The sequence below is a fragment of the Typopeltis vanoorti genome, chromosome 8 (genome assembly GCF_054136105.1).
Source record: "Typopeltis vanoorti isolate ZY-2024b chromosome 8, IOZ_Tvanoo_1.0, whole genome shotgun sequence".
In the NCBI taxonomy this organism is placed as follows: domain Eukaryota; kingdom Metazoa; phylum Arthropoda; class Arachnida; order Uropygi; family Thelyphonidae; genus Typopeltis; species Typopeltis vanoorti.
In genome coordinates, this window is record NC_143556.1 from 30,250,003 (window position 1) to 30,276,303 (window position 26,301).

The window sequence follows — 26,301 nt, forward strand, 5'->3', positions numbered from 1 at the left end:
TGACATTGTTAGCATCTTACCTCCCCCATTCTGTTTAAGTGACCACCTTAGCAGAGCTAAGGTGGTCAAGATAAGGTGACCAAGATAAACAGAATAAGATTAGCAAAACAAATGTTCTCTGCCAGGTTGGCAAGAAAAAGACCCAGAGGAAGACCAAGATATAGGTGGATTGATACAGTAAAAAATGCCTTAGAAGTTAGAAATATAAGATCTGATAATGTTGGAGTCTTGACAGGTAACAGATTGATTTGGAGGAAAATTGTATATAGGAAGTTAGTAATGATGTAAGTTTTTCATGTAGTACTATCATATCCTGTACACCCTTTGAGGGTACATATCAGAAATTTGATGATGTTATATTTTTTTTACAGTTGACTAATTACAGTTATTCATTTTGATAACTGATTGAGACTGCTAGGATGTTAAGAATAATTACTTTAATTTCCCAATGTTTTAACCATCATATTAAGGTCATAATTTGGAGACAAGCTACATTACAATTTAAACAGTATGCCAAAGTGATACTAATTTGATCATCCATTATTCTATTGGCTTGACTTCTAGTGAAAAAAAAAAAAAAAAACTTACATCAAAGCTATATCCTGTTTTTATAACATTGCCAGGAACAAAATCATGTTACCTTTTAATATAATAATAGTTTTTTTTTTATATTGATCTCATGCACAGGAGGTATATCCTTAGTATCCTAAACACAATGCACATATCTTTACTGATATATATAATGCTATGCATTATGGGAAGTGCACTACCCAGACTGGTTTCAACCTGTATCGAGGTCTCATCAGTGGGAGCCAGACCGAGAAGTGATACCAAGGTTGAAGTAATGCAGAAGTCATATTTCTATATACAAGTAGAGATATTAGAGATATAGTTTTCATACTGATAGTTTTGGTTTCATCCTTTATCCGTGAAGTTGCTTCACAGATAAAGGATGAAAGGATGGCTATAACAGTACCCTTTTGTAATAACATGGCACTGTCATGACAGTAACATGCTGTTGTACTTGGCCTTCTTCCTGTTTTATTGCCATATTGGGTTCACCATTTTATGGCTGTATCTTCCAGCGTGTGTGTGTGTGGGGGGGATTCTTGGTCTCTACAGTGTATTTTGGAATGTCTTTGAAGGGTATTGTCCAGCTGCATGTAAGATGGAGTGTGGGAGATATATAGAGAGAAAGAGAGAGAGGATGGAATCGATACTGTCTGGACCAAACACTGCACCATTCACAAATATCAAATTGATGTTTTGCTAGGTAATGAAAGTCATCTACAACCTAGAAGTCTGATCATTATTCTATACAAAGACATGTCTCTGAATGTATATCAGTTTCAAAATCTTAGATTTTGAGATCATTATACATTTACTACAGTGATGACATCAGTTGAGTGAAATTAGAAAACTGTAATATGCACTTACAGTACACTGTTTTGGAATAGCCCATCTGCATAGAAATAATTGACTTCTGTATCCTTTTTTGTATAATGTGTAACAGGGGTTATTATGCTGGTCTCACTCTCTGCCTTACAAAATAGTTACATATATTTATTAGACTAAAATGAATGTAAAGTTACTCTTCATGTCAACAAAGTTCTGTTTGTTCGACATGTGGCAGTTTGTCTTCAAGAATGAAATTCAGGACTGTTTGTATTACATTAGTAATATGTACTTTGAAATATTCTGCATTCCAGTTTAATTTACTTCAGAAATATATGGACCATAGTTTAAAGAACAAAATATGCAATATATCAACATGCCAAGCATGCATACCAGGTTCTAATATTAGAATAATAAATGTGTGTGTGTGTGTAGTATAATTAGCATGCATATCAAGGTGCATATTAGGTTTAACATCAAAGGGTTAAATTATATTTTTACATCGTGATTTTATGTTTTATGATTCTGATACATCAATGTAAGTTGTGCATATATTTTATACTATCGTTGGAAGTTTATTTTCCACTTGGTTAGACTTTAATAAATTTAGTTTAATCCTTTATCCAAGTGTAAGCAAACAAAGTTTGCTCCTGAAGTATCTTCAGGACTGAGGCAACTCATAGTAAAGGTGGATCAAGCTCTCATCACTCTTGTCTCAGTATTTCCCATAATGCAAAGCACATCTTGCGGACATGTATAATGCTGTGCATTAAAGGAAGGGCCACTACCCAGACTGGTTTCGACCTTTATTGAGGACTCTTCAGTGGGAGCAAGACCTAGAAGTGGTGATACTAAGGTAAATATGACCTCTCCATTACTTCTGCCTTAGTATCACCACTTCTGGGTCTGGCTCCCACTGATGAGACCTCAGTAAAGGTCGAAACCAGTCTGGGTAGTGGCTTTTCCCTTAATGCTTAGTGTTATACATCTCCGCAAGGAGATGTGCTTTGTATTATGGGAGATACTGAGACAAGGAGTGATAAGAGCTTGGTTCACCTTTACTACAAGTTGCCTCAGTCCTGAAGATACTTCAGGCACAAACTTTGTTTGCTTATACGTGGATAAAGGATTAAACTAAATTTATTAAAATTTTATACTATCCACAATAGTCTCTGGCATGATGATACTCTCTGGTGGTTGCTTTTTGTTTTCTAATGACAAATTTCTTCACCTCTTTTTATGGTTATCAGTACTTTGTGAAAGAGCTTTTTTTTTTTTTTTTTTTACTGTAAAATTTCTGAAAAGTCTTGATACTCCTAAAATTGTTTAAAGTAGGAAAGAAAAAGTTAAGCTACTTTTCATAATGGAGCAGTCCATTTATGATTACTAGGTTAAAAGAAGTTAAAATTAAATTAATGAGGTTTTAATTAAAGGCTGTTAATTTACATGTAAAAACTTAATCAGATCTGAGATGTATACAATTAAAAGTGATGAGCACAAGATAATGACAACTAAAAGAACATCTGTTTAGGATGGAAAGATATCGGCTATCAAAAGAAATGGATAGATATAGACAAAAGGGAAAGAGAGAGAGAAGACCAGCAGCAAGATGGAAGGACTAGCGAAGCTGGAACAGGCAAATGCTTCATCCTTCAAGAGAAGAAGAGTAAAATTTTGAAGATAAAAATGGTAAAAACTTGACACAAGACTTGATCAAAGCTGAGATGATATACAATTAAAAGTGATGAGCACAAGATAATGACAACTGAGTGCAGAAAATATATTCAGATAAACGAAAAATATAAAACCTATTTTATATGTAAATAAAATAAACACTGAAAATATGAATTGCACAAATTTTGGATTTTAAAGAACTAAGAATAAAGAAAAAGAAATAAAAACCTGTTATATATATATATATATATATTTTTTTTTTTTTTTTTTTTTAAATGTTGCTTCCACTTATGAAAGGTTATTTGCAAACCTATAGTACATTTTGTACCATGGGTGGGCTAAAGATGTTTTTTCTTGTATTTTTATCAATTTTATATATTTTTTGGTATTTTTTAATTTATTTTTTACAATGTTCTAATGATCAAATGTGGAACTATTTCAAGCCACTTAATTTCTCCAGTAAAGCAGGGCAGTGGTCTCACAATGGACCATGCAGTTAATCTCCCACCCACCCAACCAGACTGACAAAGTACATGTTTTAAAACGTCATGAGATGTTAATAACAAAAAAAGTAATGATAAGCAAGCTTCATGGTTTTTGTGAAACATGTTAGGAGGAGTTTGGTTGGTTTGAGAGTAATTTATTTTGCTTAATTGCTATGAGCAATTAAGCAAAATATGTGTGTACAAAATTTGTTTTTTCTTTGTGCTAGAAAATAGTCAGGTATGGTGGGAATATTACCATCTCGCTAATGCTCAGATAAGCGAAACTTAATAAAACGTTTTAGTAAATTTTGTACTTTGTTGTTAGTGATGAAGTCAATTCTGTAATTGAATATTTGTTTTTGATTTTTTTTTTTTTGTGTGTTATTAGTTTGTTTTTATCTGTCATGTATTTTCTGTACTCAGTTGTCTGTATCTTGTGCTCATCACTTTTAATTATATACCATCTCAGCTCTGAACAAGTTTTGTATCAACTTTTTACCATCTTTACCTTCAAAATTTTCACACAGGTATCTAAATTAATATCCTTTAATTAAACCTAATTTAATGTTAACTTTTTAGCATAGTCGTTACAAAGGGACTGCTCCATTGCCAAAAATAGCTTAGCTCTTTCTTTCCTTTTTTTTTTCTCCCTAAGTAATAAAGATGGCAATGCATTATGATATTACTAATGATCTTTGCACTTACCCACTAGAATAATATTGCAATGGTAATACGCCTTGCACATTGCTGCTTCTTTTTTCCATTTTGAGTTAGAAGTAATAATGTTTTCAGTTTTATCAAAGATTCCTTATTATAGCATGCAATGTATTTGAATAATCATGTCATTGTTCCTTTAAGAAATGATAAACATTCTCATGGAATTGAATTATATTTCAGGGAGAAGTAGCTTGACTTCTTATGTTATCAAATCATGCAAACTGAAAATCGATCTTTTTGGTCTGGAAGAACCGGTAATTCCAGAGGTAAATATTTAGTTTGCAACATTTATATTTTTCATATTAGAAGACATATTTTTAGTTTTCTTTAAGCAGCACATATCTGAGTAGGATAGCAACCTGAACTGTCTGATATCTTTTTGGTTCCTTCAATAGGGAATTAATAGCCAGTGAATATTCTTTTAAGGTTGTGTTTTAGCACCAATTATAATATTCATTTTGTTTGTTTGTCTGTCCATACAATACAAGTTATTCTGGTATCCTGACTTGTTTGGAATTTATTGATATTTGTTGTCTTTACAAAAAATTATCAAGCTATTCCAGTTTTTGCTTTCATGGACTGTTTGCAGAGGCACCAAAGGGCATAACATGTTCAAATTATATATTGCAATAACTCTTCCTTGGCTATATGGAATTAATAAAATTTGGGATTTAGTATGCATGATTGGTCCATTCGTTTCAGTTTTTATTTAAGTTTGATCTCTTTTATTAACAAAATTTCAACAAAGTAATTTATTGATAACTCTACACTAGCTGGATATAATGAAATTTTGCATTTAAAATCCCTGTTGAACTTTGTTTCATTTGTGGGTTACTCAGACCATGTATAGTGTCGGAATTGGGCAGAATCTTATTTAAGTATGTACATATGTCAAAAACAGGTTGATTTATCATAAATCCACAATGTTTGTTATACAATTCTCAAATATTTACTAAAGTACTTCCACTTCATAGGCTTCTGTAATTTAATGCAAGTGTGCCGAGGACTATCAGTGTAGCATTAGTGAAAATAATAGAAATATTTACATTAAAAAATTCATCTTTGAACTATTTCATACTGAAACTGTATTGTATGTAAAGAGTTTGTTACAGCAGTTTGTGCAGGATCAAATTGGGTATCCTGCAATTCAGTAATTTTCATTTGAACTGATTCTAGCTTCAAGATTGGTAGATAGTTTCCTCCTCCCATTATGATTTCCATATTTCATAATAGTGCTTCATGGTATAAACAAAAGAAGAAGAAATTCTTGTGGAAAGGCTTAGACATTGGTTATGCATTTTTTTACTAAATAATTTACAGAAATTACAACATCAACTAGGATATACATTAAAATAAATTTTAATATGCTTAAATATTTCGGCAACATCACGTTGCCGAAACTTAAGAACAAGACACGTGCACGCAAGCACAACAAACAGTAAGTGAGGAAGAAGCAGGAAGCTATTATTTCTCCTAAAGTCCTGATGGTGCCCCCTAGCGGCAATGTTGGTATTCTTGGGTGATTGGGCTGAAGGTCTTCTGATATAGGCTTCCCAAATTTGAGGTAGTCTCATGCAGCCAAATTTGTTGATGTTTGGATTGTTTCTTAAGGCTGAAGCTGATTCCATGAAAAGCCTTTCATATTTGTATTTACTATGGTGTATTATCGTGGCTTTCTTTCACCGTATTCTATGGCAGGTATCCAGTGCATGGTCAGCAAGACCAGAGTGGCTGTATTGGTGAAACCGGATGTAGTCCTTGTGTTCTGAAATTCTGATATTTGCTGTCCTGCCTGTTTGGCCAAAGTAGGACAGCTAAAAGATATTAACATTTATTTTAATGTATATATCCTAGTTGACGTTGTAATTTCCATAAATTATTTAGTAAAAAAATAAGAGAAGAAAAATATAATTACTTTATTGTACTTACTAATATTTCTCTAGTTTTCCACCTAGCATCTTCAGAATACAAATTACAACTGTGACAAACACAAATCACCCAACTAAATTTGTAGAAAATTCAAATTGTAACTGTAAACAAACTAATGTCCTAACATGGTTCCTTCTATGAGACGGATAACAAAGTTAATTTGGAGAAGTCATGCTATCTGTCTCAGAATTGACCATCTTCCAGGTCTTTGGAAAATTAATGCAGTGTAATGCAGCCATACTTGAGATTGAGGAAATGCTTCTTAGCCAATACTGCTGCTTAAAAGTCTCTCTCAGAGTTATTGAAACTTCTGTGGAATACCGACGACTTCATTTAATCCTATGTAAAAGATTATCCATAGCATGGTCTGCTAGTCCAGACTTGCCATGCAGATAGATGAACATAGATATAATTTTTGTGTTCTTCAAGGTGGACGTTAACTGATCTACCAGTCTGCAGGCACAAGAAAAAATATGCACTCCAGGATGCACAACAGGATGAAACTCATCTTTAGGAGAAATGGATGAAGGTAGCTAGCTGATTAAAAGCTTTGAAAGTAGCATAGAGATCATATTTACAAAGAACTATATTTTCTGATCGCAGACTGAATATATCCTTTATATTCAGTTCTGCAATGTTTGGTTTCTGTCTGCAATGTTTTTGCAATCTGTGGTCATGTGTGTTAGTTACAGGAGGAATGAGGGATGCATGCAGTATTTTATCTGTTTTATAGGGATTATAGCCATTGACTAAAAATTGTTATGAAGGTATGTGATGTAAACCCCCCCCCAACAGTTTGACATCCTTAAAACATTTGCACATCAAGCCAGGGCTATTTGTTCAAATGTCACAGTCCTTGAAACTCGGCTTAGGTGCCTTTGCAACACTTTTTTTTTTAGCCAGTTGGCTGCAATCCTTATAAAGTTCTGCATGTCCCCCCCCCCCCCATCCCTTATATTCAGGGTAAATCAGAAAAGAAAGTTAAATTCTCTGCAAATATGATCTCTATGCTACATTCATTCTACTAGCTACCTTTATCCATTCTTTTAAAGATCACCTTCATCTCTGGAACTACAGTTAAGCCTTACTTTGAACAGACTGGTAGATCAATTAACATCTGCCTTGAAGAATACAAACATTACACCCGTGATCATCTGTAAGGCAAGTCTGGACTGATACACCATGCTCCTTCACATGGAATTAAATGGAAGATGACATCAGCATTCCATAGAAGTCGCCATAGATGTCGGAGACTAGCTCATTTTCAATTGCAATTTTAATCGTTTCTACAATGATATAGTTGAGTGCTGTTGCAATGTAATTTGTGTTCTGAAGATGCTGAATAGAAAACCAACAAAATATTGGTAAATTCAATAAATTATTTTTCTTCTCTTGGTGGTAGCGATACTGTTAAGTGCTATAATGAATAACTAACAATACCTAAGTCTTTCTATACATATACCAGATTTAATTACAATGGGTGATGAATGGGACAAATCAAGTCAGGACAAGAAATTTTGATATCTGGGTTATTCAAGATACAATACATCTGATATTCTGGTGAATGGTCATCATAGGAGGGTATGTGGTGCATTGTTGCTGGTATGGTTAGGTGATTCTAATCTGTGAAAAAAAATGATGTCAAAGAGATCAGTTTTTTCTTTTGGATTTTAGGGTAAGAGTAGTGCTGTCTGTGTGTTGTATGTATGTATGTGTATGTGAGAGAGATAGAGCACAAATAAATTTGCATCCAAGAAATAGAAGGCATGACTGTCATTTATGTGAGAGGTATTTTATGATCCTTTGAAGTTAAATTTAAGTTTGTTTGGTAATGTTACTGGGCTTCATACTGAGAATAAAGCTTTGAAATGTTATTTATTTTTTGGTGTGGTATTTACTTGAGTAAATACTTATAATAAATTTACTAACTTTAAGAAACTACTGAAAAGTTCTGACTGAAACCTCAGGCCTAATGTTGTTCTAACGAAAATTCACTGTGGCAAACTATTTCTGTGGTCCGTGTGAGTTTGCTTTCTTGAGGGTCATCTGTACTCTATCATATAAATTAACATGATGTACAGACAATGACTTTTTTTGCCTTGTGAATCCAACCTATTAAAAGTTATAAACCTGTTATACAGTTTTGTACCATGTGTGGCTAGAGGATAGATAATCAAGAAACCCTTCTCTAGAGAAGAATAGACATGGTTCTTTTTCAAGTTTCTTCAGACCTTGATGGTCTCACACTAGTTGATGAAATCATCTTCCACCTAAAACAGACTTATTCACATATAACACATTCTGATTTTAATGTAGTTAAGTTAAATTACTTTATATACAAATGATTTTGTACTCTGTATTCTAGTAAAGTATGAAGAATAAAGCTTAAGTGAAATGAGGTTCATTTTTGAGATTGTTGTTTTTATGTGTCAGATACACTATTAATATTCAAATAAGTAAAACATTATAACAACTTAGTTGAATTATAAATTATAGATACCAAGAAATTATATACTTGGTTTAATCCTTTATTCAAGTGTAAACAAACAAAGTTTGCACCTGAAGGGCAGCTCGTATAAGGAAGCTAAGACTTCACATCACTTGCCTTAGTATCCCATAATGCAAAGCACATCTCCTTGAAGACATGTATTATGCTATGCATTATCGAAAGGGTCACTACCCAGACCGGTTTTGACCTTTATTGAGGACTCTTCAGTGGGAGACAGACCCAGAGGTAATACTAAGGTGAAGTAATATTTTCATATACGAGTTGCCAAAAGGTGTCACAACTTATTATTAAATTATTCTGGATTAGAGAAAGATGTTAGAAGTTTTTTCACTTGATTATAGTATAAATTAAAGATATCAAGAAATGATGTACAGTTACACCCTGAGTTACGTAAGTAATGCGTTCTGTAAACTTTACATAACTCGAATTTTACGTAAGTCGAATTTGTAAATTACATACATATAATAAAATGTTCAGTGGCTACTCATGCTGCTGAATGAATAATATTTATCATTTTTGGGGTGATTAAAAAAAAATTCAGTTTTAAAAAAATTTATCAATTGTATTTGAATAATATACATACTGTAAATATGAAGGTATGAAAAATTTATAATATAAAAGAATATAAAAACAAAACTGAAATATTCATTTTTCCAATAAAAAAGTCTTGTGATGGCTAAGTTGGTTGTTGCTGTTCTGCGGGAAGTTTTATCCCTTTCAATGTTGAAGGCTGAGGTTAGTTGGGGTCGTCTGAGTTGTGATCTTGACTTTGTTGTGAATGGCATCTCACAAATATGTCTAGAGTAGATTGTGTGGTCACACTCTTCTTGTCCTCGTAGATGGCCTTGTAACTAGACATATCAGAATAGATACGGTGGCTAACATTTTCAAACCACTCAGTGTTCGGATCCATCGATTCTAATTTTGCTAACGCCATGTCTATCAAGTTAAAAACCTTGGCTAGTCCCTTCGTTGTAAATTTCTTTATGTCTGGCGGTCTTTTGGCTTATTGTTTTCTTCGGAATCCCTCCAACTGAATAAGGTCATCATTAGTTAGCTCTTCATCATGACTCAAAAGAAGCTCGTGAATGTCACTGTTATCCACTTCCAGCTCTAAGTGCTGTGCCAGTTGCACACACGTCTCCGTCGCCTGCTGAAATTCTTGTGTCAACTCAGCACCTATATCAGTCATTGTTTGCTTTCCTTCTGTGAAATGCTTAAAATGATGGACCACTTTTGGACAGAGGTTCTTCCACACAGTGTTCATTGTTGTCTGCTTGATTTCATCCCAAGCCACGCCGATGTTTTTGATAGCGTTAAGGATGTTATAGTTCTTTCAGAAATCATGTAGAGTAATGCCCTTACCACAATCAATGGCCTTGGTTGCTTGGGAAAATGTACACTGCAGATAGTAGGCTTTAAAGGTCGCAATACCTCCTTGATCCATAGGTTGCAATAGTGAAGTAGTTCTAGGAAGAAGGTAAACAACTTTTATATCAGGATGAGTCATCCAACTCTTCTGAGTGACTGGGGATATTGTCCAGAAGGAGAAGCACTTTAAACGGGATTCCTTTCTCAACACAATATTCCTTTACCTGGTGAATGAAGTGGTTATTGAACCAGTCTTCGAACAGCGCATGTGTAACCCAAGTCTTGGTGTTGTATTTCCAGATTACGGGCAGCATACTCGTGTCAGTGTTCTTAAAGGCGTGCAGGCTCTGGGAATGATACACTGTAAGCAGTTTAAGTTTTAAGTCCCATGAAATGTTGCCACCAATCATAACTGTGATCCGATCTTTTGCGACCATGAATCCAGGCATAGATTTTTCCTCTTTTGCAATAAATGTCCATGTTGCCATCCTCTTGAAAACAGAGCTGTTTCATCGACATTAAATATTTGCTCAGGCAAATATTCCTCCCCCTCCAATTATTTCTGCCAGAGGTTTGGGGAATCGACTTGCTGCCTCACCCATGATTTTGATGCTGTGCAGATTTGTACGTTTCTTAAATCGTTTGAACCATCCAGCACTAGCTTTAAATGTACTCTCTCTGAGTCCATGATTCCGGCCTGCTCTTTTAAATCCTTATATAGGGCCATAGCCTTCTCCTGGATAATCAGTAAACTTAATGGTATCTGCTTCTGTGTCAGATCATCGATCCAGTGAGACAACAATTTCTCCATCTCTGATATCAGGCCCAGCATCTTCTGGTAATAATTGTGCCCTTCAACGCTACCACACCTTTTGTGCTTTCAACAATGCGAACTTTCTCCTTCACTATTGTATTCACTGTTGAAATAGGCCAATTTATTTCCTGAGCTATTATTGATAGAATTTTCCTGCCTTCATACATGCGAATTATTTCAGCTTTTCTTCTAAAGTAATTGCAGACCTTTTTTTAGATTTATTACCAGTGCATTCAGTTTTGCGTTTGCATTCCATTTTAAGAATAAAAAACAACAAAATTAGCAATGAAATGTGAAAGATGAAATAAGTGGATGAGCTAACTGTGCGAGGCATCTACTTCTGTACTGCAATAAGGCTGTCAAAGATGCACCTGCGCAAAGCCGCAAATCTGTTCATATGCGCGTAACTGCAAATTTACGCAAGTCGCGTGTTACGTAACTTAGGGTGTAACGGTACTTGGTTTAATCCTTTATCCAAGTGTAAGCAAACAAAGTTTGCACCTGAAGTATTTTCAGGACTAGGGCAACTCGTATAAGGAAGCTAAGACTTCACATCACTTGCCTTAGTATCTCATAAGGCAAAGCGCATCTCCTTGCAGACATGTATTATGCTATGCATTATGGGAAGGCTCACTACCCAGACCAGTTTTGACTTTTATTAAAGCCTCTTCACTGGGAGCTAAACCCAGATGTGATACTAAGGTTGAAGTAATGTAGATGTCATATTTTCATATACGAGTTGCAAAAGGTGTCATCACACCTTATTATTAAATTAATCTGGATGAGAGAAAGATGTCAGAAGGTTTTTCACTTGGTTATAGTATAAATTAAAGGTACCAAAACATTATATACTTGGTTTAATCCTTTATCCAAAAGCAAACAAAGTTTGCACCTGAAGTATTATGCATAGCATAATACATGTCTGCAAGGAGATGTGCTTTGCATTATGGAACACTAAGGCAAGTGATGTGAAGCTTCCTTATACGAGTTGTCCTAGTCCTGAAAATACTTCAGGTGCAAACTTTGTTTGCTTACACTTGGATAAAGGATTAAACAAAGTATATAATTTCTTGATATCATTAATTTATAGTATAACCAAGTGAAAAAATTTTCTAACATCTTTCTCTAATCCAGAGTAATTTAATAATAAGGTGTGTGACACCTTTTTGGGCAACTCATATATGAAAATATACGAGTTGCCAAATAGTAATCAATACTTTTGTGTGCTTTTAATTATATATTTCATTCCCACTTTGAACCTGTTATTGATAATGCAGAAAAATATCTTGTAGTCAGTCTCATATTTGTAGATTTAGGGACTCAAAAACACACGTGTTAAACAGATTGTTAAACTGTAGTCAGTATTAGATAGAAAAATAGGTCTCCAGCTGCTGATTAAGGTGTGATCTCTATTAGGTTTAGGAATGAGGACAGTATGGCTTGCTACAAATTCATTGGTATGTGTCCTGATGAGAGAAAGGAATTAAATAGTGCAACTAGAATGGGAAGAATAAAATCCCAGTCCTCACGATAAAGTTCTATCCCTAGACCATCAGGCCCTGGGGATTTTCGTGTCTGGCATTCTTTATTGGCTGTGGTAACTTCAGATGCTGTAATGGGGCTGTCAAGCCCATCTTGGATATGAACAATAAAGCCATTAATGTTCCAAGAGTTATAATTTCCAACAGTACTATTGTCTTCAAACAGATTTTTGTAGTGTTTTTGAAAGGAGTCAAGGATGTCTTTAGTGGTGGATATGTCTTCTCCATCAACACAGATTTGAGTGATAATTATTTCTTTGCGAAATTTTGTAAATTGTCTGTTGAAGAATGCAGCTGAAGGACTAGCTGTAAGTGCTGTTGTATTCTTATCTTAAAATTTCTTTCTTCTACTTGTTTCTGCCTTTCCAGTTCTATCTCTATGTTAATGTTACTAATGATGTTGCTACATTTTATACCATTGCGTTGGTTGTTACAAACCAGCTTCTCTTTTTATACATATCTTTCAACTTTTTCCTTTGGAGGAAAGCCTTTTCCTTTCATCATTCGATCATATTATGCTGTATTGCTTGTTTGAATTTTAACCACCTATCCCAATTCCAGGTAACATTATTCTAATTCAAACAGGGGGTCTGGAATTTAGTTGAAAAGATCAACGGAAAATTTGGTGGAAGTCTCTATGGTCCAGACTCTATTTTTTCCATGCAGTGGAACTTAAGTATAACTGGATTATGATCTGACATGTTGATGTCAAGATGTTTTATCTGAATTATCCTATTTATAAGGGAAGAAGAGATATAAATTCGATCAATATGAGCATCAATACCTTGATTCATATTTTCATATGGCTGGAGATTAGGATTGCGAATCCTCCATATGTCTACTAGTTGAGCATTGTCAAGACATGTTTTTAACTGTGCATATCCCACTTTTCCACTCCTGGAGTGTCCTCCTATTTTGTCTAATGTGCGGTTTTCAATACAATTCCAGTTCTCCAACTATTATGATGTAGTAGGCACCATATAAATATGGCTCCAATTCCTGGAAGAATTTTCGCCTAACTGTTCCATTGGATGGAGCATAAACATTTATAAACCTTATTACACATCTACAGTATTTCCAGTCTATTGTCAGGATTCTCTCTTCTGCATTCCTTTGGATATTACAGAATAAGAACTCATACTCTAGCCCTGTTAAATCTTCTAAAGCTCCAATAAGAAAAAAGTGGGTATCTATCTGTTAAACTTTTTATATCTTTATATCTGCAGAATTATGTTTCTTGGAGAAACAAAAACCTGATATTATGACATAGCATAAGTTTCCATATAGTTTCTTGTTTAATTTGCCTATGGAATCCTTGCACATTTAATAAGGCAATGCAAAAAGGAGTTGCTATGATTATTGAAGTGTCACTGGTAAGTCTTTAACTTCTAAATTTTGGATGAACCCGATGAGGTCTTCAGTCTGTGAAGAAGCAATTGTGTAACCTGCTTCTTGTAAACTGTTTTCCAGTTTTTTCCAGTTGCTTTCCATTTCTTCAATTTCATGGCTATCGTTTTTGATTTGGAAGCAAATTATTTTCTTTTCTTGTAGATGATACCGAGAAAACTTTGAATCAGTAAACTTTATTATATTTTCTTAAATTGTATCTCTTGTTTTCTCTTTATTAGCATGAGTTGGTTCATAATCCATAAACTCTTCTGAGCCTGAAGAGTTTTCATTTGATGATCCACAGCCTTCTCCATCTTTATATTTTTTATTACTTGTTTTTCTTTTAGTTCTTTTTTTTAATTTTTTTTTGTTTATCTTCAATTTTTTTTTATTAATCCGTCTTTCCTTTTTGATGATCTTGTTTGTTAGCAAGTTGTCTTACTTGCTTTTCTGTTTCTTCTCCAGTTTCTCCTTGTAGAACAGTTGAATGTTTTTCATTTCATTGTGTACCTGTTCAAAATTGTTATTTTAGGTTCATTATTGGTAATTTCAACTGATGTTCCATCAGTATTTGACTGGAAAAGTTGCTCCTGTAGGTCTGGAATTTTGGGGCTAATTTCTAACTAATTTGGTTGTGCACTTTTTGTGATTTTACCAAGTGTAGTTTGCTTAAAAGCACCATCTTTACTAGACTAAATTGGAAGATCCAGGAACTCTTCATTATGCCTCTCTGATATATATGGTGTTCTAATTGGCTCTACAGGAGCTCCCACTCTTTCTCCGAAATTTCTAAAAGGACAGTTGTTGACGTGGTGTTCAGAACTTTCGCATTTCTGACAGGGTTTGAGGTACTGATTAGCAACATGTCCCATCTTCATGCAATTGAAACATTTAGATTTGGGACAGTTACCACCTAAGTGAACGTATGAACCGCAACGCAGGCATTGACGTTGTACTCTGGCATAGTTTACCATAACTCGGTTGTACCGATGTTGACAAAATTTGGTACAGGCGTCTTCATATCCATTGTGAAGGTGACATCACCAGAAAACCAATTTGGATCTTCACTTGACAAACCCTTTCGTATATTACTAATCTTACCCCATTTTGAAAATGTCTGTATAAGAATTTCATTACTATTCTCTATGTAAACCATCGGAAATCTTTCGATTTTTACTGTTTTTATCTGGCTCCTGACCATTACAGGAACGACTGTGCTGCCTTTGAAAGTAAAACCCTGTAATGATTTGTCCCTTATTTCCACATCTTTAACTACAATTAAATATTTCCCTCTGCTGTAAGGGGTGAAAAAATAAATCTTGTTTGTGCTATCTCTTTTAAAACCTTAGTTACCTGTCTTGCTTCTTCACATTTGGGAATTTCAATTCCTAGAGTTCACACCCTTGGAGGAATTGGTACCATTATCTCAAGTGGGAAAAAAGACTATAACCTCTGCGTTTAATTGGAAGAAAAAAACTTTCAGTCGTAACACTGAGAATAAAATAATCCTGTGATATAGAAATAATTCTACACCGCCAGCAAATGTTTGTTTGAGCTACTATAAATGATGGCATGATGCCGCTAAAAGTAATCCCATAATGCAGATACTAACTCCACTACCAGCAATCCTAATATTTATTAAAAAAAAAACCAGTGCTAGTGGGGACGAAACCACCACTAGCACCAGTAAATTAAATTGAAGTGAAAAATAAACGAAAGAAAACTAAAGTACTTATCTTGCCAAAAAACCGAGATCTCGTCAGTAGGAGCTAGACCCAGACTTCTTCAATTGAGGTGTCTTGAATGTGAGCCAGTCTAGAGGTGATACTAAGGTTGAAGTAATGCAGAAGTCATATTTTCATATACAAGTTGCCAAAAAGGATTAGAGTAATTTAATACCAAGAAATCATATACTTAATGATACCAAGAAATCTCTCTCTCTCTCTCTCACACACACACACACCAAACTGTTTAATAGTTTGCATGTAATGCACAATTATAAAGTTTCGTGGCAAGGTTCCCGGGGAAGGGGAGAAACATTTTAGGTTTACTTCTATACTTATCTGTTATATACACATCATTCAAGAATCACATGATGTTTACATTGAAAATTATCTCTGGATGAAGTTAATTACATTATTGTGATGATAGATGAAGAATGATGGTATCTACAATATGTTTTTGTCTTTAAATGAGGTTATAGTAGATATATAAAATTTCAGTTGCTGTTGTAATGCTTTATTTCTTTTGGATTTTGAATTCTTTAAAGTTTGAATTTTATATAGGTAATCGTGAAGTTTAAAAAATTCTTGGTCTGCTCATTATTTTTAACATTAACATTGCTGCTATGGTTGGCTGAGTGGTTCATATACTCACCCTCTAACTTACAATCTCTGAATTTGTATTCCAGTGTGGGCATAGCAGGAAATGATTTTCAGCACTGGATGTGAGACATGATCCTACTTATTGGAGGCTGGGAGTGGCTTGAAAACGTTCCGTGCGTTTGGTCTCTAAAGCAGGGTTTCTGAATTATGTAAAAATTTTGTAAAAAAGTAAAAGGACCATCTTTTGACAGACTAGTGCAAGGTGGTGTTTGTGGATATATGTATATAGTGCATAAAAATATAAATCGAATTATATTATTTCCCCAAGTGCTTTGCCGATTATGCTCCTTATTTTATTTAAGTCTTTTGCATTAAATAAATTTCTGCTCAGATTACTATCAAGTTCATAACTTAATTGTTTATGATTTTTTTTTTTTGCATAACAGTTCTTAAATAATAGAAAAATATTCATACGGTTACACATAAGGTTATTTTAGTATTGCGTAAATTCTTACATGTTCCCCTTGTAATGTATACCACAACAATCTAGAATGCGATGTTTTTTTGATTGTTATGATCCCATAACGTAATACTTTTTCACTTGATATTTCTGAATAATGCTGGTAAAGATGTTTTTAAAGTTGGTAGGAGGATGGAGAAACACTTAGATAATGGATGCCAATACCTCATCTTAAAAATCCAAAGAAAAATATATGACACTTTTAGCCTGTTAGCAAAAGCTTTATGAAGAATAGAAAGAAGCCACTATGCAGTAATATCTTGATAATTTTACACAGAATGGTTGGATGGGCAAATCAAACTTTTTTTTTAATCTTATTTTCTCATATTAATTATGCTTTATTATATTGCTATACATTAAGAATGACTGATATCTGATTTGTATGTGAATCCTGCAAATGAAACTAACAGAAATAACCTTTAAAACATGTTAATGCACTAACACATACAAACACTGTAAACACTTCAGCAATAAGGCAGGATTAACTGATGAGGGGATTAAATTTGGTTCACATAAATTTCAAGTTATGTGATGTTTGTAGACCATAGCTCTTACGTAATTTGGACACTGTTTGTGCTCTGGATCAGAAATAGCCATAGAAGAGATTTTTTTCGCTTGATTATACTTTAATCACGTGAAATTATACTTGACAAGATATTATATTCTTGTTTAATCCGTTTTCCAAGTGTACGTAAACAAAGTTTGAGTGCGACGTATCATCATGACTAGTTTACTTGTATATAGAGGCTGTTGACTTCATATCATTTCTCTTAGTATCTCATAATGCAAAACACACTTCAGCAATACATATTGCTATGCCTCTGGGTAGCAGATCACTACCCAGACTGGTTTTGATCTTTATTAAGGTGTTATCAATGGGAGCCAGACCCAGAAAGATGCCAAGATTGAATTAATGCAGATGTCTAGACTATGAATAAATAAATAAATAACAAAATGAATAAATCAAGCTTATTCATATATTTTTTTTTTACAAAAAAATCCCTACAAATTAGTAGAAAAATATTACTAATTTTGTTCTTGCCTCATGCATAAAATGTAATCATAAATCAATATTACTTTTTTTTAGAATTGACTTAGAAATAGATAATTTTTTTAAAAGGAAATGTTTCACATAAGGTGATGAGGATGATGACATAGTCCTTGGAGGTATGTTCCGCCAATATGTGAATGTGTCTAAATCAGCTCTGACAGTTTGGCATAGTATTTTTAAAATTTTTTGATATGCTAAAGTTCAAATGCATAAAGAAAAGTTGAGTTATTTGATTTTGGCCATTCAGTCCAGATAAACAAAAAATCTAAAGTAATAAACAAATGATTTATGTATTATTCGTGTATATATCATTTTGTTCAATTAGAACAAGCTGTTTAATTTGGTATACAGACAATATATATGAAGGGGTGAGTCTGGAAAGTTCTTATAAACACCTAGACAAAAATGATATTAAACCAATTGATATAACCACAAGAAAGAACATATTAGTAGCAGAGTTATGAAGGTAACTCATTCTTATATCTTATGTGCTTTCTTGTGGTTATATCAGTTGTTTAATATCACTTTTGTTCTAAGTGTTTATCAGAACTTTCCAAACTTCTCTGTACACTATTTATGATGGCATGCAGTAAGATTTGAAAATGAACTATGCAAGTATAAAGAATACATTCCAATAACTTTTGGTTTAACCTTGTATTATAATACCATTTTGTACAAAAATATTTTATTTTGCAATGCATTGAAGAATAAGCTTATTCATATTTTAGTTAACTAATAACTGTAACCCAATATTATTTTTTAAATTTAAATTAAAAAATACATAGTAGATGTAATTATAAATTTGAATGCTTATTCAAAGAAAGTGCCAATACACTACTTCATTGTCCCAACTTGAATTGGAATGGCTGTGTTTCTTTACCAGAAATTTGGAAAAGTCTTATCTTTATAAATTTTAAACAACAACATTTTTTGTATATGTATGAAATTTATATATACTCTACTATGATTGCTTTAGCATGGGGCATGTATCTCACTTTTGAAATCCATTGTTGTCGTTTTACCATTTGAATTATCAGTTACAATGACGATTCAAAAGAAGGTTTATAGATTGAAATATTTGGTTATTTACAATTAGTAATAAAAGATCATCATCATCAAATTCCTGCCATGTACTCTCAAGGAGTGTACAGGATATGATAGTACTACATGAAAAAAATTACATCATTATTAATTTCCTATCTACAATTTTCCTCCAAATCAGTCTGTTACTTGTCAAGACTCCAACATTATCAGATCTTATATTTCTATCGTCTAAAGCACTTTGTACCGTATCAATCCACCTATATCTTGGTCTTCCTCTGGGTCATTTTGCTGTCAACTTGGCAGAGACCACTCGTTTTGCTAATCTTTCTTCGCCCATTCTGTAAAGTGACCATACCACCTGAGATTAGCTCTGCTAACGCATTCCTCGATGCTGACAATGTCAAGTTCTTTCTTAATATCCTCGTTTTTAATATGATATTGCCATTGATGCCATCTGTTCACGCCTCTAATCTTTCTCAGGACTCTCATATCTGTGGTCTCTAGTCTTTGGTCAAGTGTTTTACCTCTGACCCAGCTCTCAGATCCATAAGTTAAAACTGGATTGAACACTGTCTTGTATACAGCTAATTTAGTGTTCTGACTAATTTCTCTCTTATTCCATATGAATTTATTCAATTGACTTCCCACCATACCAGCTTTGCTGATTCTGTTGTCTATTTCTATATTTAATTTACCATCTTCAGTAAAAATCGTGCCTAAAAAGCTGAAATGTTTTACTTTTTCCACAGGTTCTCCATTCACAACACAGTTGACATTTTCAATGATTCTGCCTATTTTCATTGTCTTTGTCTTTTTATTGCTGACCTTCATACCATATCTATTACAACAGCTATTCAATTTAGTCAGAGAATCTTGCAGACTTGTAGCAGATTTATTTAGAAGTATAACATCGTCTGCAAAAAGCAAAGAGCTGACATTAACATCTCCAGTTTTGATATCATGTTTAATACCACTTTCCTTCATAATGTGATCCATATAGATAATGAATAACAGAGGGGATAATGTACATCCTTGTCTCACACCAGATTTAACATTAAACCATCCTCCTGTACTTCCTTCAATTCTAACTGCTGACTTACAACTCAAATAAAGACTAAGTATTGCTTGATATAATGCCCCATTGACACCATATAACTGCAGCATATTGAATAGCTTCTCTCTTGGCACCTTGTCATATGCCTTTTCCAGATCGACAAAACTTAAATACAGATCTTTGTTATATTCCCATGCTTTCTCGACAATTTGTCATAAAGTGAAGATCTGATCCTGACAGCCTCTATTTGGCCTGAATCCAGCTTGTTCTTCACCAAGCTTTTCTTCCGCAATTCTTCTCAACCGTTTCTCAAGTATACTTGCATAGATCTTGCCAGGAACACTCAGTAGGGAAATACCTCTGTAATTCTCACATGCAGTTTTATTTCCCTTTTTATATATGGGTACTATGAGAGCTCTACTCCAATTATTGGGAATTCGTCCCTCTGTCCAGGCTTTCTGAACTATGCAGTGCAGCCACTGTAAGACTCTTATACCACCATACTTCAGCATTTCTGGTCGAATATCATCTACTCCTGCTGCCTTTCCACATTTCAAGCCTTTGATGGCTTTTTCTACTTCAAGTATGGATATGTATTCCTGACTGCATGCCTGGTCAGTGTTTTTTTTACCACTGTGCTGTCATCACTGCTTGTTTCATTTAGCAGTTTTTCAAAGTAATTACTCCATACTTCAAGGATATCTTTTTCTCCCGTTTTCATGTCACCTTTATCATCTCTAATTCCTTTTACAGCACTCTTTCCTCCATTCTTAAGCTTCTTCAACAACCTCCAGAATATTTTGCCACCTTCTTGATATTTATTTTCTATATTCTTGCCAAAGTCCTCCCATGACTTTTGTTTAGCTAGTTTTACACAGTGTTTAGCATTCTTGCATTTGTCTCTATATTCTCTAAGAGCACAAGCAGACTTATTTGCCAGGAACTTTTGATATGCTTTCTTCTTTTCCTTCACTGCCTCTTTAACTTCCTGTGTCCACCAGGGAGTTCTGATTTTTTTTATCCTTACAGACAACCTCACCACATGCCTCTCTGACAGAATCAATCAATGTTTGATTCCTGTTCTCAAACTCTTTCATTTTTTCTTCAATAATCTTTGTGTATTTTAGTCTACAGTTCACATCTGAGAGCTGCTCAACTTTTATTCGCTCTAAAACTTTCTTACATGTTATTCTTTTCAATATGAAATTCAATTTTATCCTGCTCAAGACTAAATAGTGATCACTTCCAATTTCAAATCCTCTGTACACTCTGGTGTCCTGCACCAGGGAGAAAACATCACTATCAACAATAACATAGTCAATGAGACTTTTCTTATTCCTAGCCTCTTCTCTCCATGTGAGTTTGTGCACATTTTTATGTTGGAACATGGTGTTAGTAATAACCAGTCCATGTCCTGAGCAGAAATCCAACAGATATTTGCCATTATTATTAGCTTTGCTCTTTTCTCCAAATTTTCCCAAAATATTTTTGTATGTCTCACAATCATTTCCTACTCTGCTATTTAGATCCCCAACAAGGACCAACTTTTTATTTTTCATTGTGTCAGTTGCTTTTTCTAAAGCCTCAAAAAATTCCTCCACTTCTACCTTAGTAGAACCATCTGTGGGACCATAGGCACAAATAAGTCTCATTGTCCAGTTCCCCATTCTCGTATTTGCCCACATTACTCCACGTGAGACTGACTGCCATTCAAGAAGATTAGCCTCGTACTTTGTGTTGAATACTATGGCTACTCCTTCTTTTCCTTGATTGTCATTGCCTGAATATAACATTAACATTTTGTATTTATTGCTCAGAAAGATCTCACCAGTTTTGGTCTTTTTTGTTTCAGTCACCCCTATTATGTCGATCTGGTACTTATCTAATTCCTCAGCTAGCTCCATTTCTTTGCCATTCAGGCTTCTTACATTGATAGTACCGATCTTTAACTTTGGTGATGTTGAGTTGGGGTTTGTTTTCAGATTTGTTCCAGTAGCTGACTTTTTGCTGTTTGCCCTGGTTCCCTGGCGAAAACAATGGGGGCCTTGTTTAACCAGGCGACACCCCAGCCGGCATGAAATTCTGTCATGTTGTACCATCATTTTTTTTTATTTTGGTTTAACCAATAAGAATATAATTTGGTCGGCTAAATCCCAAATTGCCAGCCCATCCTCATTCGTTCAGTATCCAAGTAGATACCCAACAGGGTGCACCACGAGAAGATGAGGATTGGACATTAGGTCAGAAGCCCTGGTCTGTTCTCCGCATTCCTTTAAAGGCTGTGTGGAGGTCTCTTCTCAGTTATACAGCTTTGACCCTTAAGCACCCCGTAATAAAAGATTATTAATGATAAACTTTTATAACTAATTATGTAGACACAAGAAAATTTATTAATAAGAAAATTTCATATGTCTGCACATGTGTGTTGTGTCTGTAGTGTTATTTAAATTGAACTTATTTATTTATTTATTTTTATTGGAAATAAGTAGAAAATTGAAATGTGTTTTTTATTGTTATTTTAGCATTATATTCTTTTGCTTGTTTCTTTACAGGTGAATACTGGGGTCATTGGTCATCAAAGGGAAGAGGAAGATTTTCTAATACATATAATAATTATAATCGGTCTGTATATAGTAGATCAGATAGCTATAGATCACATCATGAATCAAGAAATCACAGATCCTCTCATAATTATCATCATTCCAGGTGGAACGGTGGAGTATATAATGAAGGACACAGAGATTATCCTGAATATTTTACATCTAATGAAGCAAGAAGTGCTGCAGTTCGTGAGAAGAATTCTCATAAGTCTCGGTCATCACCTTTAACACCCCAAAATGTTTCTAAGATTCATAGTACAGAATCATTCTACAGAAGTCCGGTGCAGAACAGTCACCATGAAGTGAGAAGTGTTCCTAATGGAAAACAAAGTAGGTCAAGAATAAGTAGTGAAAGTAGTTTGAATGCTGCAAAACCTACAAGATTGCCACATAAATATGAGGACATTGATAATTCAAAGCTGGAGAATAGGAAGAACAATGCTATGCATGAGAGTCCCAAAAAGTCAGAGTTGTTATCTTCTGAAGATAAGACCAAAAATACAGCCCCATTTATTGAAAAGAGTATAAGTAATCTGATAAGCAAATTATTTTCAGAAAAATCTCTTTCAGAATCACATGCTGTGAAATCTCTTAATAAGAGTTCAGTACTTCCATTAAACCATGTTTCTAAAAGAAATAATAATAGTAGCTCTGTGCATAAGGATAAAATTAAAGCAGGGGAATCTAATAAGAAATCTGCCTTGGGATGTAGTGAATCTCCTAAGAGAGAAGCAATAAGAAATCATTTGAAGTTTCAGAGAGATAAAGAAAAAAATGGGTTTTGCTTTCTTGATTGCCAAACAAAGAAATCATATGTGACTAGCAAGCAGAAACTAATGGATGTTCCAACAGGTAAAGTCAGTGGATCAAATAAAAGAAAATTGTCTCCTGTGTTGAATAATTCTTTGCATTCAAGATTAAACAGTGTTGAGTCTCCAAAGAATATGAAATCTGATGGACAGAGTATCATGCCAGTTTTGCCATTGACAGTCAGGTTGAAAAGAGATCCACCCAAAAAAGTTGAAGTTTCCAGTGATGACATTAAAATAAATGTGTGTAATGGACCACCACAATTATCTCCACACAAGCCTTTTCAGCTTCATGAAGACATGATGACATTTAATAATAAACAAGTTGAATCAAAGTCATTTTTGAGTTCTGAAGTTCATCAGAGTTTCTCTGACATGCCTATTTTGTGTAAAAATTTGGATGAGCCTGTGAAAACAGTTTCTGAAGATCTGCCACAGAAATCTCCAGAAAAAAATGAAGAAAGTTCATTACATTCAAGAGTTCCTTTAACTTTGCCTGTAACCATGGAGAAGATGTCATCTTTGCATAATATTCTAAATTCTGTAATGAAAACATCAATCAGCAAAGTGATAAGGAAAAGGCTAGATTTTGATCCAGAAGGTAAACAAGGATTATATGATACAAATGCTGAAGAATTACCTTTAAATAATGTTGATGGAAACTTTAAGGATGATTTATCTGAAATCAGTTCCTCTACAATAATTGTTTCACGGATTGATAAATTTTCTGATTCTCAAAACTCTGCTAGTGAAACTACAATTCAGAAGCCACAGGCAAATGTTAAACTGACAAAATCTCTGAAAAATAAAGTTCAGAGGACTCTTGAATCTGTTACATATAGGACAAGACTTTATACAAGTAAAAGAATTCTTTCTCTTCGAAATGAAAGGAGGCGACCCAATTTAGAAGTTTTGAGGTTAAAAAAGAAAGCTAGACAGTTAAAATCATCAAGAAGAAATCGGATAATCTCAACTTCTGCAATTAGGAAAAAGGAAAAAAAGAGGAGAAAAAGACATTTTAAAGGAAGTACTTATGATCTTTATTTGAGTTCTGGAAAAAGGAAAAAGAAAAAAACTTTAAATTCAGCAAGCACTTCAGTTGGAACTCAAGATGATGAACTTAGTACTGCTGGAACTGATACATTAATAGGGAGTCTACCTGATTCCGAAGACAGTTTTGAAACTGTCAGGACTTCATTTACAGTCCAAGAAAAATCTGATCAACCAGGTCAAGTCCTAACAACAAGTAAAATTGAGAGTCCTCTACTTGGTGAAAAAATTGTGAGGCCACTTCCTATTCTTAATTCTGTTATGAAAACTTCTCTTCGTGAAGTTTTAAGAGCAAGTTTGAAGTTAAATTCTGACAAGATTGCACCAGTAAATGATGTAAAAAATTATTCTTTTCATAATAGTGAAGACAGTACACAAATTACTTTAGCTAATAAAGCTGTAAATTATTCAACACAATGTTCAACAGATAGTAACATTGTTTCAAATAATAACTATCAGGACAGTCAATTTCAAGAAACAGCACTGGACCGAGCATTAGAAACTAAAACAGGCAGTGAATCTTTTTTCACTTCATCAACTCATTTACATGGACATGAATACAGTGCCAAACATACTAGGAGTATGGCAAAACAGGCAACACAAAAACAGCAAACATTGCCTTTCTTGCCTTCTGGTAGCAAAAGTGAAGCCAAGTCTTTTATTGATACTTCTATGGTTCCTGAATCTTTGTTATCAGTGAGTGAAATAGACAGTTCTGATGGACATGAAACTGAAGTAATGACTAGTGATCAGAAGAAGTCTTCCCAATCCCATCTAAGTGGTCAGTACTTTTTAGCATAATTACATGTTTTTTTAAATACTGATTTGCTGAAGAATAGAAATAATAAGAAAATATGAAAAACTTTTAGTTTCTTTATAACATTAATATATCAGATCTGTAGTAAGGATAAGATTTCTCATGAATGATAATTAATACATAAATTAGTGGCTATTTAAATTGAAATTGTACTTCATTTGTTGCATGCAGTTATTCTGTGAAGGTCATTTGCTAACAGAATATTGATAAGTTGCATGCATTTTGGGTCATAGATTAAAAAAATGATAACAGAATTGGATTTGGATTTTCTCACCAACATAGATCTTTGATTGTTTCTGCTCTGAGTAATCTGAAGTTGTGTCAGTTTTCTACATAGAATAAATACACTCCTCATTTTCTGGTGTATGTCAAATACTGTGTTATACAGTTCCAACACAGTTAATAATTTTGAGTTGATTATCACCTACATCTAGCTGGCTTTCCACATTCTTGGTGGCTTTTTCTACCTCAAGTATTGATTTATGCTTCTGATTGCATTTGTCTTGAATATTTTCTACCACTGGTCTGTGATGTCTGGATTCATTTAACAGTCATTTAATTATTCCAGATATCTAGAATATCTTTGATTTTCACATTGCCTTTATCATCTCTGATTCCTTTTACAGTAGTCTTTCCTCTGTTCTAAGCTTTTTCGATAGCCCATGCTTCTTAAACTTTTTCAGACTGCAGCAAACTTAGCAGTGCAAATTTCTGTTATGACACAGCCTGTGTTCTTAATGCTGGATGCTTGTATAATTTTACCATAAATTTATATAGTATTTTACACTTTACACTACATTGACTACAGCTGAACTTGATTATAACAAGCACCAGGGGACTGAAAAGTTCTTTGTTATAACCATCACTCTCTCTATATCAGTGAGTGATGGTTATAATATTATTTCTACACATATCTGGAAGGTTTCGTTTATAACTGATTTTACAGTTGTGATATTGTTTGGAAAGTGAGGAAGGAGGGCTGGAGGCTAGACACTGAAGAGGTAGTAGAGCAGGGAGGTTTCTAAGGTAAGATTAGGTTATAAACTGGCTTGCAATCTGATTCAAGTGGTCATACAAGCTAAATCATTCCTTTCATTTTGGTCTATTTCAAGAATTGGGTATTCTAAGAACTACCCGAGCAATTAAGAACATGTGCATAGTTACCAAAATTTGTATTGTATATCCATGTAGTATGCATGTTATAAAAT

General features: G+C 34.0%; 1 protein-coding gene across 3 annotated transcripts in view; it reads left to right on the plus strand.

The window, feature by feature from the left end:
- The window catches only part of LOC150103899 (uncharacterized), a 426,738-nt gene that overhangs the window by 54,021 nt on the left and 346,416 nt on the right, over positions 1-26,301 (plus strand). For all 3 annotated transcript variants that reach the window (XM_090397172.1, XM_090397171.1, XM_090397173.1), the window contains exons 2-3: positions 4,452-4,537; positions 22,370-25,057. In XM_090397172.1, the coding sequence (XP_090253298.1) occupies positions 4,486-4,537; positions 22,370-25,057 (2,740 nt within the window). In that variant the 5' untranslated portion in view covers positions 4,452-4,485. The remainder of the gene's footprint in view (positions 1-4,451; positions 4,538-22,369; positions 25,058-26,301) is intronic.